The sequence below is a fragment of the Rhagoletis pomonella genome, unplaced genomic scaffold (assembly GCF_013731165.1).
Source record: "Rhagoletis pomonella isolate Grant_MI unplaced genomic scaffold, Rhpom_1.0 Rhpom_scaffold_00006, whole genome shotgun sequence".
In the NCBI taxonomy this organism is placed as follows: Eukaryota; Metazoa; Arthropoda; class Insecta; order Diptera; family Tephritidae; genus Rhagoletis; species Rhagoletis pomonella.
In genome coordinates, this window is record NW_023458560.1 from 13,425,693 (window position 1) to 13,445,809 (window position 20,117).

General features: G+C 34.7%; 1 protein-coding gene across 1 annotated transcript in view; it reads left to right on the top strand.

Annotated features, from left to right (window-relative positions):
- LOC118741577 (polypeptide N-acetylgalactosaminyltransferase 2) overlaps nucleotides 1-20,117 on the top strand; it is a 53,685-nt gene that overhangs the window by 24,802 nt on the left and 8,766 nt on the right. Inside the window, exons 3-5 of the mRNA XM_036473575.1 lie at nucleotides 18,889-18,987; nucleotides 19,132-19,199; nucleotides 19,339-20,026. Coding sequence (XP_036329468.1) covers nucleotides 18,889-18,987; nucleotides 19,132-19,199; nucleotides 19,339-20,026 — 855 coding nt within the window. The remainder of the gene's footprint in view (nucleotides 1-18,888; nucleotides 18,988-19,131; nucleotides 19,200-19,338; nucleotides 20,027-20,117) is intronic.

Here is a 20,117-nt window from a genome sequence, read left to right on the forward strand (position 1 = left end):
TGGCGTATGAGTAACAATATTTCATAGAAAACAAGTAACGGCTCCATACCTTTCGCGAATATCAAAATTTTACCAAAAAAATATTACTGCATTTTTGTTTAGTTTGTATGTTACCAGCAGTGTCCAGATTGGGCGATTTAGCCTCTGGCGATTTTTGGCGATTTTTCCCCTTCATGTAAATTTTTTGTGCGCTATCATGTAACACGTGATAATTTGATTATTTTGATGTGGCAACACTTTTTATTGTTATCGATTTTGTTGTAGCATATCGAACATTCGCCAATATTAAACCACCATTCATGACAACTCCCGCTGAATGTGAAATTTGCAATTTCATTTGTGGAAATAGCTGATCTCGCCTATTATAGCTTTTAATATATTTTTAGCGCCGAGCGCTTAAAAGCGAATTATGCGATTAATCAATTAATATGGGTTATAATAAATTTATTCATTGCGCAGTCCTAATGTGTTAATACAAATATTTTTTAAAAGTATGAATATTTTCAAAGAAAATTGTTTGTACATCACTATTATATAAGTTATATGTGTTATTTATTATTACCCTGAAGGCATTATATTCGTTTTTGGTTTTAAAAACTATGCTATAACAAGATTTCATTTCTAAAATACGATTTTTTAAGCCGATTTCATGAATTTTACAAAAAACTGGCGATTTTTGGCGATTTTATTTCAGAAATCGCTCTTTTCTTTTTAAACAATCTGGACACCCTGGCTAAAAATATTAGATCTAATAGTTCACTTCCACCAACCCTTAGCTGCAGTTTATGCCTATTAGAAAAAGGAGATAACAACTCGCAGGGGGAAATTGCTGATATTGCTTAATTTAGTACAAGCAATCGAAAGCAAAAGCATTAGAAATAAACTCTGCTGATCACCCCATGTTAACGTTATTTGCCCCTACCTAAGCTTTTAACTGCAGTTAAGCTCTAGGTGGAAATGGGCTATAAGACAATAATGCTAAATGGCTATTTTTACAAAAAAAAAGTAACTTGATATTTTTTGTAAGCAATGTCCGTGACTACAGACTTGGTAACAAACATTTTTTCGTAAAAGAAGCCGTTAACAAGCTTTTCCCAAAATAAACGTTTTTATGACCCCTTGTATCATCTTTTGCTTTATTTGCATCAATTCGGGCTTTTGCCGGGCGGACTAGCGCCACAGAAGGAAAAACCATGCAAAAGTCTAGTTTCCCCTAATTATTTCGAAGTAAAATATTTTTATTCCCCGTGCTATTAAAAAGTTGCCTGTTTTATTTTGTATACCAAATGTGTTGCACAGAGCAAATTTAAAAAAAAATTTTGGAATTCTAGATACGTGTATATAATTACACAGTTTTAAATATAAAATATTTAAGATTTATTAAATACTAGCCGGCCACGGATACGCGAGGCTTCGCCACGCGCTGAATGTATGCATATGAATGTACATTTACGTATTTGTAGAAAGAAATCATATGTCATCATGTACTTCGTTTACTATATACATAAAAAATCTTGTATACATCCGTTCAGTAGCGTGGTTAAAAAATCTCGCATTTCCTTTATACTATGTATAGAAGATAGCAATTTTAAATAGGTGGCAACCCTGCTCAAAAAACTTAAAGTTTTTGTACATGCGAACGCCATGCACTTTCATTTGGTATCTCATTTGTTATCCAACGAACGGTGAAGATGTGTGGAGACAAGGTGGCAACCCTACTCAGCAAAATAATACATTATTACACATCCAGAGGCTAAGTCTTTTCATTTGACAGTGACGGTGCAGAACTGACGCCTACGCTTATTTGAATTGAATATAGTAATTTTATTAACGGGTGGCAACCCTATTAAAATTCTAAATTAAAAAGGTCACTCTCCCATCGATACAGAATATATTAGAGAAAATCTCGTCTGAATCCGTTCAGTGGCGTGGTCAAAATATCCCAACTTTCCTTTTCTACTATGTATAGAAGATAGTAAGTTTAAATAGGTGGCAGCCCTACTTAAAAAATAATAAAGCTTTTGTACACGCTAAGGCCATGCACTTACATTTGGTATCTCATTTTGTAATCCAACGAACGCCGAAAATCTTTTAACTTTTTAATAGGTGGCAACCCTACTCAGAAAAATAGTACATCATTGCGCATGTAGAGGCTAAGTCTTTTCTTTTGACAGTGACGGTACAAAACTGATGCCTACGCTTATTATGACTGAATATAGGAACTTTATTAACAGGTGGCAACCCAATTAAAAAAATATATTAGTGCTTTTCTTGAGGCCAATCCCTTTCATTTGACACCTTATCTTTTGTAATCCAACGAACCGTGCGGATCTTATAGGTTTTTAGACAGGTGGCAACCCTATTAAAATTTGAAGTAAAAAAGATCCCTCTCCTGTCGATACAGAGTATATTAGAGAAAATCTCGTCAAAATCCATTCAGTAGTTTTCGAGATTACCGCGTACAAAGAATCTCGACTTTCCTTTATACTACACTGAGGGAAAAAAAAAAATTGAAATCAAATAGAAACGTAATTGATCTTACTATAAACGTCAACGAAAGTACTGTATATTGGTAAATATTCAATTCAATTACGCGCATATTAAAATGACCGCGTTAGCACTGAAAAAGCATCCGTGAAGTGAATAATTAAGACAACAAGTAATTTTTAGCAAAAAAAAAACCGACTTCAACTCCCATATAAAAAAAAAATATATATATACATATATCATGATCCACTGATCGGATCTTAACCAGATTAGTATGGGACCACCTCTGGGATTATCGAAATCGGTTGACTTGGTCCAAAGTTATGCGGTAACATACATAAAAAAAAAAAAAAAAAAAAAATATTCCGACGAACTGATAACCTCCTCCTTTTTTCGAAGTCGGTTAAAAACTAAAAAAAAAAATTTATTTGCATGTTGCCTGCAGTGGAATTCGAACCCGACCATCTCCGGATATCAACAAATTGTGGCATGCATTTTTGCGCACTCAGCTACACCCAGGCATATAAATCTGCTTTCAACCCTGCAAAAAATTGTGCGACTAATCTCTAAAGAGAGTATTCCGAGATTACTCTCAATCGGGTACGATTGGGCATTAATTAGTCGCAACTAGTCTCATACGGGTAATAATGGAAGTCAGTTAGTCTCGACTCATCCCTTATGGGTATAATTGGAGATCATTTAGTCTCAAACTCATCTCTTACGGGTACTATTAACGATTTAATGATATGTACGCACTTAGTCAATGAAATTTCGTGTGCGGCGTTGGCACACAGAGAGAATATTCGTCTAACCAAACTGAGCAACCCGGTTCGAATCTCAGCTGGCGCAAATTTTTATTTTTATTTTTTAAAAGTGACTAGTCGCTTTTTATACCCTTTCGGGTATAAAGGTGAACAATTAGTCTCTTCATAGGACATGCTCGAACAAAAGCGAACAGTTCATTCCATATAAAGTGATCAAAAGTGGTATTAGTCGCATGTTCCTTTGCGATTGCTCCCGGAGTCATCCCGGATTAGTCCCATTTTTTGCAGGGAAATGTTGAATATCCGTCAACACCACAGCACGCGATTTGTACGGATAAACATGTATGTGCTATGTATGGATGTGTGTGTGTGTTTTCACCACTCTCAGAGCGGCGCTCTGCATGCTTGGGGTGCGTATGTACACTTACATATACATACTGAGATGTGATCAGTCAAATACGTGCGTAATAAATTTTGCATGAAAATATTATTTTTAAATACGAACATTTTTAAACGATACTCAAATATAAAGTATTCATTTTTACTATGCATTATTTCCCTCAGTGTATGTATAGATGAGCACTTCCCCTGCAAAAATCGCGACTACTCCATGCATGCATGTAAAGAGTACTCCCTAAGGACCAAGGACTACTCCAAAATTAACCACAATTCATATAAAAAATATGGTCCAATTAACATTGCGATGCCCTAGGGCAGGACCATATACTCCATCTCTGCATTACATCAGTGTAGCACAAAACTACTCCAACATATTCACAATGGTATTGTTGATATATTTTTTCGTTTGTACACGCTTTTATTCTTCACTTCACAGATGCTTTTTCGCAATTAATAAAATCTATAAACAAAAACAAGTAAGAAAGTTTAAGTTCGGGCGGAGCCGAACATTAAATACCCGGCGCAAATATTAAATATATGTTTTCCACCTTCCCGAAAGCTACCGCTACATCGTAATCCGGGGTTTATCAATTTTGAGTAAACCAGCGTCCTTAAATTTCGAAATATTGAAGTTTCAAGCATTTTTAGAATTTACCGTTATATGAAAAGCGGTAATTTTAGTCCGATTTCAATAATTTTCAGCGTTTTGCTTATATTTTGCAAGCACAATAATCATACCGAGTTTGGTACAAATTGGTTGAACGGTTACCGAGATACATATATGTGATCATAAGTGGGCGGTGCCACGCCCATTTTCCAAAATTTTATCATAAACGTATTTCTTGGTAAAGAATTGCTGCAAGCATCAATTTAGAATAAATTAGCTTTAATATTTACTGCTTTATCGAAGATTTCGTATTTCTCTAAATTACCGTTATATGGAATATGGGCGTGGTTATTGTCCGATTTTAAAAATTTTCGGCCAGTTGGTATGGTGTACCAAAGCCAACAACTGTGCCAAGTTTGGAAGAAATCGGTGCTGCGGTTGCCAAGATATACACATGTAACCATAAGTGGGCGTGGCTACGCCCATTTTTCAAAAATTTATAATATTCTTATTTTTCGTCTAAAACTTATTGTAATTATCAATTTTGAGTGAATTATCTTCAGTATTTACTAAAATATCGCAGTTTTCGTATTTCTGAAAATTACCGTTATATGGGAGGTAGGCATGGTTATTGTCCGATTTTGCCCATTTTCAATACCATCCGTCCTACGCCCGAAAGAAGTACACGTACCAAGTTTCGTTACGATATCTTAATTTTTACTCGAGTTATCGTGTGCACAGACGGACGGACAGACGGACGGACGGACAGACAGTCACCGCTTAATCGATTTCTCTTTTTATCCTGATCATTTATGTATACATTTGTCTATATCTATCTCGATTCGTTTTGCCTGTTACAAACAACCGTTATGTGAACAAAGTTATAATACCCTTGTGCACAAGTGCGCTCGGGTATAATTAAAAATTACATGTTGCTTCTGACGGCATTCGAACCCGAACATGCTGGGAGCTAACAACTAACAGCGAGCATCTCTACACGTTCAGCTACAGCCAGACATGCAAATGTGCTTTCAAATGCTCAAGTTCAGTCACATTTCGTTAAAACACGAGCAGTGATTGGGTAACAATAAGCTGGTGCAGAGACACGAGTTGGTCCTCTACAGCATGACAGAGGGACACTTTTGTAAGTACTCCAATATACCACAAATATACTACAGAGTCCAACGATTTTTGCAGGGTAATGTTATATATTTATTTTTATGTTCAAAATGTTTTTAGTTTCAAACATTTAATGTTTACATACATAGATTTTGGTTATAAAATAAACACATTTCAGATGTAGTTTTACATGCACTTTTTAAAGTGTAACAAAAAACAAACTTTGTAGAAAATTAAAAAAAAATCAATCAAAATTTCATAAACATTTAAAACTTTTTTATTAGAAATTTAAACAACTTTGGAATATATCCCGTTCATTTTTATAACGATATGTATAGTGCAAATTTCAAGTGGTTAAAATCGTGTTGATTTTAGGAATTTTTTCGTTGAAAGCATGCTAAACATTTTTTAAATGGAAGAAAATACCTAGCGGCGTCCGCAAAATAAATATTAAAAAATCAGCGCGAATTCTCGGCCGCTTGAAACTTGCTGTTTATTAAAAATAATTTCAATAATAACTGCATACCAAAAATTTTTCTTAAAATTCTGATTTGTATTTGTATGCTTTCTGTTGTAGGATTTACTATAATTGTGTAAAAAATAAAATAAAATTAAATAAAAGGGAATTAACTGGTCAAAAGTGGCGTTGCTATTTAGGAGAATACTGCTGTTTGTATAGCTACCTTAAGAAAATTGGAAAGTTGTAGTTTATCCCAAATTGACCCCGTGTTGCCATATGGCAACGCAAAATACATCATGTTTAAGAGGGTGTAAAATAAAAATCGCGTACTTCAAAATGCTTATATGTACGTTAACTAATTTCTAAAAGGTGTATCCTTCGAAACGCTTATGCCTCCCTCAGATCCTTGCTGTCTATCGAGTGTAATGCAAGTGTGTTCTTTAAACAAAATTAGAAGTGACAAAAAACCATCAAAATGTCATATATGAAGAAGTAAGCATGAATTTATAACTAGAAAGCCCTTTTTTTATTTACAAAATATGATAGTGACAAAATATTAGTTAAAACATTAGTGACTCTATTGGTAACAAGTAAGAATAAAAAACAATCGTGCATGCTATATAATTTAAGTGTTTTTTAAGTCCGTTGCCATATGGCAACACGGGGCGTAATGTGAACTATTCCTCTTTTTACCAAATTTTGATATGTTCGCTAGCCCAAATTGACCCCGTGTTGCCATATGGATGTTTCCATGAAAATGTCAACCAGGACTCAAAAAATAAAAACAACTGAAAAGGGGTTTTAAGACGAATTAATAAGAGAAAAATACTCGAATTTTTATATTATAGAAGTATTTCAGCTTATTGGAATTTTAAAACTCAAAAATGGAAGAGTAAAACTGAATGTCTCTTCGACTCAGTTTTCTCTAATGAAATGGACTATTTTCTCTTTCCTATTAACCAAATGAAGAGATTTGAAACATTACAATTACATCTTAAAATCAAATTTGCAATAACAGCTAACTATAAAAATGAGAAAAAGGAGAAGTTAGAGCTCGAATAACGGTAATTTTTTGATTTGCTTCTGATAGTATTCTAATGTCGCGTACGTTATGCAAAAACATTGTTTGTCTATTTCATTCGTATATTGGCAGTCCCAGGTAATGCAGATTACAATTCTTAAGCGAGAATTCTTCCAGTTAAAGATATACAGTAAAATTTTCTTTCCAACCGAAGTAAAAAAAAATTTATTACCCTTTAAAGTTTGTCGCATACGTTATTGTAAGTACGAAAATTTCAATCAAATACATCAAAACCAATGTTAATTGCAAATTTTCCATTTAAATTATTTAGAATAGTTGTAAAACAATGAAACGGTGGCGAGAAGAGTTCTCAATAAATACATTTTATTACTTACGAGAAAAATTGTCGCGTACGTTATGTCGCGTACGTGATTTTCTTTTTTTTTAATATAAAACTAGCCAGAGATAATTTATCTTAAAATATGAAAGGATTGTAAAGGTACATTATTTAGCTTAGTTTAGGAATATTTAAAGAAAGAAAAACTCCCATGATTCGCAGACTTTCGCATATATGTATATGTGCCTTAAAACCACTTCTTTTTTTGTCGCGTACGTTATCACCTGGTTTTGAACGGATATTTTCCAAACCAAAGTTTCGAGGCTGCTTATTTTTTTCTCAAACATAGTACCCATTGGTTGCAACTTAACCGTAATCTTTTTTTTCAGTAACTTCTATTTTTGATAGATTTACGTTACTCTATAAGCGTACGAATGTCACCTACGGCTGTATGGAAACACCCATATGGCAACGCAAAATACAATCATGTATGAGACGCTGTAAACAAAAATCGTTTGTATGTATTTTTGCAGTTTTTCCGGTGGTTAACTCATTCCATCTAGCTCAGAACTGCCTACTCATATTATCGTATATTGCATTGTAAAAGTGTTGAAATGGTATACAAATGTAGTTTGTCTGTTCCAGGGAAAACTGGTGGCGTTTTTTGCATTCTCATCTGCTACTTCATTATCCTAGATTCCCTTGTGACCGGGCAACCCATAGATATGTAGCCTTTTATCAGCGTCTAGCTTGTCAATGGCTTCCAGGCTGCGAGGGACGTTTATGGATGAAATGCTATATGAGGAAACTGCTTTAATTGCCGCCTGTAATAGGTTTAAGTTTGAATTGATTGTCGTTTCGGTGCAAGTTAGCTCTGTAGTTATCCTCATTGCGAAAACCTCTGCTTGAAATATGCTCCAATGGTCAGGTAGCCTTATTGTCCGCCTGACGTTCAGTTCCCGGCAGTAAATTCCGGCACCCACTCCCGTAACCATTTTAGAGCCGTCCGTGAAAATGTTTAGGGATCTATGGCTAGATTTCGTTTCCATTCCTCTTCCTCAATCGTTGTGCAAAAAGTTCGTTTCCACTTAAAGCTAGATGCCATAAAGCATATGCTGCTTTTGCTTCCCGCCCCAATTAAGTGGTGCCCAAAGGTTCTGAAATTTAATTTCCCTATGACCGTCAATCTACGTGCGGATTTCGCAGCAGGGTTTTTAAAGAGAAGCCGTCGAAGTGGACCTCAGCGCTACCGCGATGCACAGTGCCGCTAGGCGCTGAACCTTCTCCATTGGCCCGAGCATAAGGACTTTTTTGCGGAATTCCAGCACACCAAAGCGCCATAGAGCAGTATTGGGCTGACTATTGCTGTGTAGCACCAATGCATCAGAGCAGGTGACCAGGGTTGCCACTGACGAAAAAAAATATTTACCATCCACTTGAAAAAAATCTACCAAATCTGGGAAATATCTACCAATAACTTTTTTATAATTATATTAATAAAAACTACTTTTTATTTAACTAGTTATACGGTATTTGAGTCATATTATTGTCATATTCTGAGTTTCTTTCACCCAAAAGCGGAAGTGATGAAAATAAAGGCAACAATGAAACTTCGTTATTTGAAAAACTTCAACTCGAGTTATTATAGACAAATACAGTGACTCAAAAAAATTATTTTTTTTAATATTCGCAATATTTTTCGAGTAAAAGTTGTTTATTGCTTTAACTAAATCCACAAAAATTGAGGAGCAAACCATATACAACATATAGAAAAATTCCAAAATTTGTCGTCTAAATTTCGAATTTTTTACTCTGAATTTTTAGAATAATTTAAGGTATGGAGTTTTAAAACAAATACTATTTGAGTATAGCCCGTTGATTTTATTTTTTGATAAAAAATGGCGTTGATTTATTTTTTTTTGCGAACAATCATAGTGCGTAATTACATACCAGTCAATTTTTTTATATTTAAATAATCATTTGAAATATTTAGGCAGTCAAAAGCTCCTCCGGATTCCAGTAAAATTAGTTTTGAATGGAGCGCGATATGTTCGCCTTATATTGATATGCATTAATACGTATGTAATTATATAAAAAGTATGCAAAGAAATTTATAATATATTTAAAGATAACTACGAAAAATAAAACGGGAACGGAAAGTTAATCAAAAATCTACCAAAATGAGAAAAAATGTACCTTTTTACCAACCCAAATTTTTTCTACCAATTTTGGTAACAATTTACCAAAGTGGCAACCCTGCAGGTGACAAACCCCAAGTGACTCCCAGCATTTGTTTTACATGAATAAAGGGCGTTACTGGCCTTCTTATCTCTTTCTTCAACATTGCGCATCCACAGCAGCTTACTCTCCAAGACTACTCCCAAATACTTTGTGTGTGCCTCGGAGGTCTCCACACTGGGACCTAATATCTTTTTGTGACTACACCACTGATCCATACAAATTGACAAAAAAACTTCGTAGTGCTGGTGATACATGTAAAACTATAGGACGAGTAGCCTGTGCAAAATGTGATGTGGGTTTATGTTTGAAATGTTTTGCTACTTTTCATTAACTTCTTCATCCGCTTTGCACGTAGAATATGCATATATTATCATAAATGTATTAAAACTTATACACAATGTTTCTATTATTTCATATTTTAACCAAATACTGTCCTCTAACAATCCATCTGGAATATGCCCGTGTTGCAATATGGCAACGGCCGATATCGGAAGAACTATACTACTCCCAAAGTTTTAGTCATATTTTTTCCTTTACTTTAACGCTACTTTTACCCTGTATATAGGTAAAACCAAAAAAATCAAAAAAAAATTAATCTGGGACAATTTGGGTTATGGCCTGTTTATATCAACTTACTCATGAGGATAATCAAGTTGCTACAAAATCCAATTACCATGTATTGCCGCTGACAGAATTTTTACGTTCCACTCTTTCACTTTAATTTCAGAAAGAAATTTGTTTATTTTTTCCATTGACTACATGTGTAGGTATGTATGCTTATGCTTGCACATAAACTTCTTAAGCATAAATGCAACACTACTTCTGAATGAATCTGTATGGGAGGCTCATTTGTACGCAAGAGAGGAAATTGAATTCATCGCCACCAGATACGATCTTTAATTTGACCGAACTAACTTTATTGCCTCGCTTCGTTAAGTGCTTCCGGTGGGGAACGGAAATTGCAATGAAATCTCATTTTGACCGGTGCAAAAACAAGAAATTTTGTTATTGGTTTAACTGTGTTTTTTGTGCACATGAAGTAGATCTGCAGTAAAGGAACATATTGATACTAGATAAGTTAGCTCATATTCCCTTCTAAAATGCATTTCTATTACTTAGTTCCAATTAGAAGAAAAAACTTACACGAGGACTCGTCAGCAAACTCCTCTTGTTTAACAAAAACATCCTGCAGCTGTTGACAATACAAGAAATACATACACTGGCGGCAGAAATAATAGACTCGTCGTACTTTTAGAAATTTTGGCTGTATTTATTTAGTTTATTTTATGTTTAATATTTTTTTATTCAGAATTCTTAGAAAAATTTTTGGTATGGTTTTATAGCCCATTTAATTTAAGTAGAATAAAGTGCAAGTTTAAATTGGCTACAAAATACCGTTGATTTTTAAGAATTTTTTTTGCTGACGGTGTCACGCATTTTTTCCCATACCAAATATGCTCGACAGTTTTTTTTATATGGAAGAGAATGCCTAGCATCATCAACAAAAAAAAAATTGTCAAAAATCAACGGTATTTTTCAGTCACTTGAAACTTGCACTTTATTATACTAAAATTGAATGGGCTAAAAAACTGTATAAAAAGTTAAAAAATTTGCTGAAAATTTGTTTGAAAAGGCGATTTATATGGTGTTTGTTGTATAGCGAGCCAGGCTTTTATAAAAAATATTAAACATAAAATAAACCATGGAAAAATAGCACGGGTTTACAGCAAAAATGTTCTGTGAATACCACTATCCAATTCCCATGTAGAATTCCTCGGTGATTCCGAAAATCGAGATAATTATTTTCTATGGATAACTTTTCGAGATATTTGCAATTTACCGTTACTCAGCTTTAAAAAATAGTGGTTTCACTTAAACACGTATATCTTACGAATCAATTGAAGAATCGTAATGCGATATACGGGAAATGAAAACAAATCATATTTTCCATAAACTGTATGCATAACACATTTCGATAGCCCTGATAGTTGCTGAGAAATTAATTATTCATTTCTGAAAACCCTTGTTTTCGATGCAAATACTCTACCTACTCAGGTGTACGTGGCGTATGAGTAACACTCTTTTCTGCTGATATTTCATACGAAAAATCCTTGCGCATTTTCAATTGACCAATCATTAATTTGTTATTTATACATATATCGATTATCTTCATTGGTAGCTTAGTTTTTTTCTAAAGGAACAGGCTTTAACACAAGTACAAATTATTTACACAAAAACTGTTATTTTTTACTTATTCCCCTGTTAAAGTTTGAATTTTTTGCATTTTTCCATAAAAAAATCAAAAAATCTGGAATGATTAATTAATTTTTCTGAAACTATCAGGACTATCGAAGAGTAATCTATGTACGTTTTATGGAGAATTTTGTTTTTTATCATTTGCCGTACCTCGTATTACGATTATTTAGTTGGTTCGTAAGATATACCTGATTAATTGGAACCACTCTTTTTTTTTAAGCTGAATAACGGTAAATTGCAAATATCTCGAAAACATATCCATACAAAAAAATAACTCGATTTTCGGAATCAGCGTGCGATTTTACATGCCAATTGAAAAGTGGCGTCGGGAGAACAAAATCAAAATTAAAATTTGTGATCCGGTGTAGCCAAAACTCTCCAAAATAAGGCGAGTCTATTATTTCTTCCGCCACTGTATATTTAACATCGTCTGTACGCAAACTTAGTTAACTTTACAACAACAGATACAAGTCCCATATACTCGATTTATCAGGGATAGAGACCCAAGCTCTTACCGCTTACAAATCAAGCTGGCATTTTCAGGGATACATTTGATTATTAACTGAGAATTGTAAGCAAGCGTCCATAAAAACGTTGTATCATACACACGTACATATATACAAATAAAGCTGTAATACCAGATAAGAGTAGTGTGTCCATTAAAGGCACATTAGTAGGGATTATTGGCCCATTGTTGAAGTAATTGATAACAGCTGTCCAAACAACTCTCTCCGCAAGAGAAAGGACTGTAATCTCACATTCATACTCAATGGAAGCAGCACATACATATATATATGTACATGTATGTTTTTAGAAATAACTTCGAAAACCCGCATATGTTATCATATGTACTTACATTACATTGAAGCCACAATTTGCTCAGCGTCACTTGGACTGTTCGTAACTATACGTAACGATATAGTCCTATGTATTTATGTATGCACGTATGTACCTACTTTTGGAGATATTTTGTATCTACAGCTGTTGCTTATCAATCCAAAATTTCGCTAAACTGTTAGCTATCCATTCTGTTGTTTCCTGTTCCATTTGCCACTTACATAAATATGTACATGTGTACGTACATGCCTCTGTATTGATTTTGTTTTCACTCTTGTCAATTTTCACATGGCTCAAAGGATTTCCGATGCCCTTCTTATGGCTGCAAAAATTTGACATCTTTTTTAATGCAACCACGTCGGCACATATTATCTATTTATTAGGAACCAAATAGTAACCACTTATGGTTAATGGAAGACGTTGTTTTCTCATTACTCATGAAGTTGGTGGTTATCCTATTTTCTGGATATACACAAAGTAATAATAAGTACCAAAAGGGTGTTGATTAGGGCTATAGAAATTGACGTCGTAGTATTTTTAGGTATATTTTCTCGCCACCCACCTGGATATTTAAACATATGTGCATATGTACATAGGTATTTAGTTACACCAGCATGGGTCTTATTTTTCAGCTTCGACCTACCATGCAAGACTACCCCAAAATATGTCCTTTAGGTCATTAAAACGTATTCCGTTAACAATTTTCAAAATCGGATAACGGAAAGACGGAAAGTTTCGCGAAAGTGAACTTTTCACAAAGTTGCCTTAATACGAAGTTTAGTATGTTTTAATGACACTTGTGCCCTGTTGCACCAAACAATTTTAAATTTATCAGCCCGTTAAAATTTAAAATGATACAATTTTATTCGGAAAATTTGTTATTTAAAATTCTAGCAGTTTGATAAATTTTAAAATTTATTGGTGAATCTGGGGATTAATATATTATTGCCTGCTTTTGATATCTCACTAATTTGAAAATAAATTTACTTCGCAAAATAAAAAAACTGTAATTTTACCGCAAAATAATGCCGATTTTCCACTAGGAATTGAAATGACAAGATGACATTTAAAAAAATTCCATGTGGATATGAATGCAATGACTATTTTTTTAACGTAATTACACGATTATTTGTTCATGCCCAACTTTGCCATTCGTCATTTTTGCTATTTAATGCCTTGTGGAAATCCAGCATAAGACTCGACAACTTCACAGCATGAGGAAATATAAAAATGTTTTAATCATATATTAATGTATGTTTGTATAACATTGGTGCGCAAAAATATATTAAATAACATTGGAACAAATACGGTTGCTCACTGATTTGTAGGCAATCGTTTATATTTAACTTCAGTTCTGGCGCACGTCTTGCAGTTTACCGATTTAAAAAGTATTCGCACATCATGTGTTTATGGGTACCCGGCATAACTTCCATGGGTCTGTGGAAATTATTTCGGACTTAATTTGCACGCTGCTCTGAAATAACTTCCATGGAAGTAGTGTCAAAACATAATTTCCAGAAAAACCTCATGGAAGTTGTGTCATTGGAAGGCTTAAAAAAAATCATGGCCAACGAATTGACAGAACGGTTTTGCCTTACTCTGTTTTAATCATGATTTAACCTATACATATTTACAGGGTGTCCTAGACCACCCGTACACACCCTATAAAATGGAGGGAAAAGTTTTTTTTATTGAATAACGCAAAAATCGAGGATGCGCTACCTTTTTGGTGGTATTTCCGACTACCGGTTTCGGTCAGAAAAGGGTGAAACTGACAGCAAGTCCATTTTTTTAAATAGGACATACATAATTCTGCGAAAAAAAACATAACTCTTGCCGAAAACCTTTTTCTGTAATGAGCTTCTGGTTAATATGGATCCAGTCTGTTGAACCCACATCAAGAAGGATCATCCTCGGCTTGTTAATTCATATTTTTTCGATTTCCAATAAAAAATTTATCACACATTTAAGAAGTGCAGAACGAGTTAAAGTTCGAAAGTCATTTAGAGTTTGAAAAACATGTATGTTTAATTTAAAAAACTGACTTCCGGTCAAAACCGGATATGTTCTCTAAAAAGGATCAAAATCAAAGCAACATCCTAATATCTATAATTAGGTCCATTCTTTTGCAACCGAGCTACAAAAGAACACTCGCTTAAATGACGAAATACACGCAAAGCAACAACACAAACTCGGCTATTTATCCGAGTTCAGCCAGGCCGGTTAAAAAATACGCGACCTGAAGAGTAGTGTTGTTAAGTGAAAAAAAAAGTGTGAATTGTTACTGGGAAATTGGAGAGGGAAATTTTTGTTTTCGTATATACATGATTTATATTTTAAATAAGTATACATATTATGCAAATACCTCGCATAATAACTAATGTCTATTGTTTTTTTGTGTCTAAATCCCATGTTTCTTGCCAGCTACCAGCAGGGTTGCTTAAGTAGCTAAAAGTAAATTTTACCCGAGTTTAGCGTTCTTTTGTCGCTCGCTTACAAAAAAATGCAGCTGTTATATCTCATGGAACACTGCATATAAGGCCAATTTTTTTTGCGGTAAGGTAATTTAAGGTATTTAATATTAATACTCACTTATTAACAGCTATGCTAATACGATGAATTAAGTACAGTATCCTTGCGTGTTGTTATTTTTGAATGCATAAAAAATTGATGTACGGAAAATTAAAAATAAAACCCTTTTAAGTGGTCGGCAACGCGCTCCACAGTTTTTTTTATGGAGATTTTTTATTTTACTCAAAAAACCCATGTAGCTCTGCCCAATGGGGGTCTATAGTAACTTTTCAAAAGTTAAAAGTTAGGTTTTTTATTTAAACTCGAAAGTTATGTCGCGCTTATAAAAAGGCAATTTCGCGGTACTAAATTACCATTTTTCGACCAGTTTCCCGCAAATTTTCCTGATGAATCGCTTATGAAAATACCGATAAGCGAGAAAAATCATTAAAATATAAATACGTTTTCGGGATCGCTGAATCAGAATCTGAAATCATATTTTAACAAGTAAGAAAGCCTAAGTTCGGGCAGAGCCGAACATTAAATACCCGGCGCACGTATTAAATATATGTTTTTCGCCTTACCGAAAGCTACGGCTATATGGTAAGCCGGGGCGTATCAATTTTGAGTAAATTAGAGTCCTTAGATTTCGAAATTTTGAAGTTTCAAGCAGTTCTGAAATTTACCGTTATATGAGAAGCGGCCGTTATTTTAGTCCGATTTCAATAATTGGCAAGCACAATAACCACACCGAGTTTGGTACAAATTGGTAGAACGGTTACTGAGATAGATATATGTGATCATAAGTGGGCGGTGCCACGCCCATTTTCCAAAAATTTATCACAAACGTATTTCTTGGTAAAGAATTGTTGCAAGCATCAATTTTGAATAAATTAGCTTCAATATTTACTGATTTATCGAAGATTTTGTATTTCTCTAAATTACCGTTATATGGGATGTGGGCGTGGTTATCGTCCGATTTTAAAAATTTTAGGCGATTTTGTATGCTGTACGAAGGCCGACAACTGTGCCAAGTTTGGTAGAAATTGGTACAGCGGTTACCAAGATATACACATGTAACCATAAGTGGGCGTGGCTACGCCCATTTTCCAAAAATGTATAATATTATTATTTTTTGTCAAAAAATTATTGTAAATACCAATTTTGAGTGATTTATCTTCAGTAGTTACTAAAATATCGCAGTTTTCGTATTTCTGGAAATTACCGTTATATGGGAAGTGGGCGTGGTTACAGTCCGATTTCGCCCATTTTCAATAGCAACCTACCTTGGATTAAGGGAAACCCACATACCAAATTTCGTTGAGATATCTCAATTTTTGCTCGAGTTATCGTGTACACGGACAGACGGACAGACGGACGGACAGACAGACATGGCTTAATCGATTTCTTTTTTTATCCTGATCATTTATGTATACATTTGTCTATATCTATCTCGATTCGTTTTGGCTGTTACAAACAACCGTTATGTGAACAAAATTAATATACCCTTGTGCACAAGTGCGCTCGGGTATAAAAATCCAAAATGTCTGATCCATATTGGATCTACCATTTATCACGGAAAAGTAATTCGAACGTACGTATGTACATGGCGTATGAGTAACATTGTCATCTCGTCTAATGGTGATTTCGTTTCTACCAAAAAATTTCGCCCTTTGATTTCCCCTTTCTCTTTTTGTGTTCGATTTTAATTTAAAGGCAAAGGGGGATAAAATCAGATGGTTGTATAAAGCGACACTGAGTGTACAGAACTTCATTGTAAATGCCACAACTGAATGCTTCAAAATGAGCTTATTTCCCTCATCAAAATTAAGTAGAATCTGCCATTATGCAATTGCATCTGCAAACACTAAGTGCAGGGTGTCGAGGAATATAACTACTGATTTCGAAACTTTCCAAAAATCTCCCTATTATGAAGATTTGGGCACTGAACCTATTCTGGTCAAGGATTACATTACACTTTTTTCTCATTCTTAATAAAAAAAGTCTAAATATACCACATATTAGCGCCTACGTCGTCGGTTTAGATGTTTGTTAGAGTATTTAATGAGCTTTAAGACTGCATCTACGAAGAAAACTTGTGGACAAACTAGTAGATTCACCAAAAAGTTAAAGTTAAAAATATTTTGAGCTTATTCTGCTGATTGACAGTGTTTATATTTAGTTGGCTTAAAAATGAGTTTTTCAAACAATCCTTAGAGTACCCGCACTCCTTCGTTTATAAATGCCCAGATTATAAAACATAACAACTAAATATTGCAAAAGCCAATCCTTTGATAACTTTCCTCTTAGCATGTTCAGGAAAAATATCGTAAGCGCCATTTTACCTTTAAAAAATTTAAAAAAAAAAAACCTCTCCTGTAAAATTTACCGTTTCTAGCTTACAACAAAATCGCAAATAAGGATCGATATGTATATAAGGCCATTAAAGCAGAATTGGCCAAATCCACAAATTTCTTTGTACTTAACCTCTTAAAATAGTTTCAAATGTGATAAATATTAAAATAAATACCACTTTTTGTTTTATTTGATGGTACGCTATGTAGTTTGGTACCTTTAAACTGAGGAATAAGTAACTTTTATTTTATGTAGGTGTGTACAAATTTTTTTTTTGTGTTAGGCCACTTCTGCTCTCTTGGCCCCTCATATGTACATTAGACCACGTCAAAAAAAAAATAAAAATCCTAAATATGTAACCGAAAATGCAAGTAAATGGGTTGAAACGGATTTAAAACTTTAAATTTCGTATTCAGATGGCGAAAAAAGGTCATGAAAACGCGAAACGGTGGAGAAGAGAATTAAACAAATTTAATAATAATAAAATTATATATGTATTACTATTATGTAAAAATATTGTATGGGGGAAAAAATCTGTCACGTCCGTCATCACATTTCAATTCAAAATTAAACCAACAACAAATTGCTTCTAACTAAAAATGAATTGGATGTAATGGTCCATAATCTTTATTTAAGGAATTTTTAAGTAAGGAAACCCCTGCAGGATTCGCAGAGTTTTGCTCGTTTTTACATGTACTCTGAAACCACTTCTGTTCTTGTCACGTGCATTATAACCTACTTTACATCGAATTTCCCGAAACCAGTGTTTCCAGTGTACCTAAATTTTTTATCGACTAAAGGACGGTATAAAAGATACACAACGGCAATTTTGTTTTATAAGTGACTTCCGTTTTCGCATGATTTCTTTAACTCCAAAGTCGTACGAAAGTCACGTCCGACATCATGGAAAACACACATGTATGTTTTGAAAGGCATATGAGGTTCTAACAACTTAAAAGGGTCAAGCATATTTCTATTACATAACTCTAACGTAATTTTCAGGATAAGCAACTGGCATTAGAGTAACAAAAAAACTAAAAATAAAAAAAATTTATTTTGATCTTTGTAATAAATGCGAGAATTTGGTACTTACAACAATCTCTCAAAAAGAAATATGACTGTTATGGAATTTTGGGAAAGGGGTACTTATGGTACTTATGTAAATAAATTTATCTCATTAAGTCTAGCTCAACGTATTATCGAAAATGATTGCAATGGGTACAACCACCCATGCTTACCATGTAACAGTAGTTATCAGAAAGGTGAAAACACTATATATAATACGTGCGACGGGTATTTAATATTCGGCTTCGCCAATGTTATACTTCTTTAATTGTTAACATATCATTCAATTATTATTATTATATTATACTTAATACGTGCACCAGGTATTTAATGCTCGGCTTTTCCCAAATTTAGACTTCTTTAATTGTTAATAAATGATTTAACTTTAGTTTTCTTTTAAAACATTTTTTTTTGTATTTCTCTGTACAGGTGTCGCAATAAAAAGTACCGGGAGGATTTACCAGAGACGAGTGTAATTATAACATTCCACAATGAAGCGCGCTCAACGCTGCTCCGCACAATAGTGAGGTAAGTAGGTCCCCACATACATACATATGTATGTGCATGCTCATGTATGAATTTTTTATTTCCAATTAAGTGCAATATATGTATGTGAGTATATATGTAAATAGTAATGTAAATTACTCAATGTATTTAATTTGACTTTTGCAGTGTGCTGAATCGCAGTCCGGAGCATTTAATACGAGAAATTATTCTAGTCGATGACTTTAGCGACCACCGTAAGTATCAACCAACATTTAATGAACGACAATTCACAATTGCCCTTTCCATATTCATCAAAGCTTCAATACTCATACTCCCATGCTCATTAACATAGACCCCACACTATTTACACATTCAAATTTTTCATTTTCACAGCTGAGGACGGACTGGAGTTAGCCAAAATCGACAAGGTGCGTGTGCTGCGCAACAAAAAGCGTGAAGGGCTGGTGCGTTCGCGTGTACGTGGCGCCGATGCTGCAGTTGCTGGTGTGCTCACCTTCCTCGACAGTCACGTGGAGTGCAATGAAAAGTGGCTGGAACCGCTGTTGGAGCGTGTACGTGAGGATCCGACACGTGTGGTTTGCCCCGTCATCGATGTCATTAGTATGGACAACTTCCAATACATTGGCGCATCGGCCGACTTACGTGGCGGCTTCGACTGGAACCTGATTTTCAAGTGGGAATACTTGAGTGCTGCGGACCGTGCCGCAAGACAAAATGACCCCACCACTGCCATACGTACGCCCATGATTGCGGGCGGCCTCTTCGTCATCGACAAAGCGTACTTTAATAAGCTCGGCAAGTACGACATGAAAATGGATGTGTGGGGCGGTGAAAACCTGGAGATCTCTTTCCGTGTGTGGCAGTGTGGCGGCAGCCTCGAAATTATACCATGCAGCCGGGTGGGGCACGTTTTCCGGAAACGACATCCGTACACATTTCCCGGTGGTAGTGGCAATGTGTTTGCACGAAATACAAGACGTGCAGCTGAAGTCTGGATGGACGATTACAAGCAGTACTATTATGCTGCAGTGCCGCTGGCCAAGAATATCGCATATGGCAGGTAAGTGTAAGCGGGCGGGTAGAATAGGGTTAGAGGGGAGCATAGTAAATAATAAATTCACTGCAGCATCGACTGCCGAGTTTACTCATCT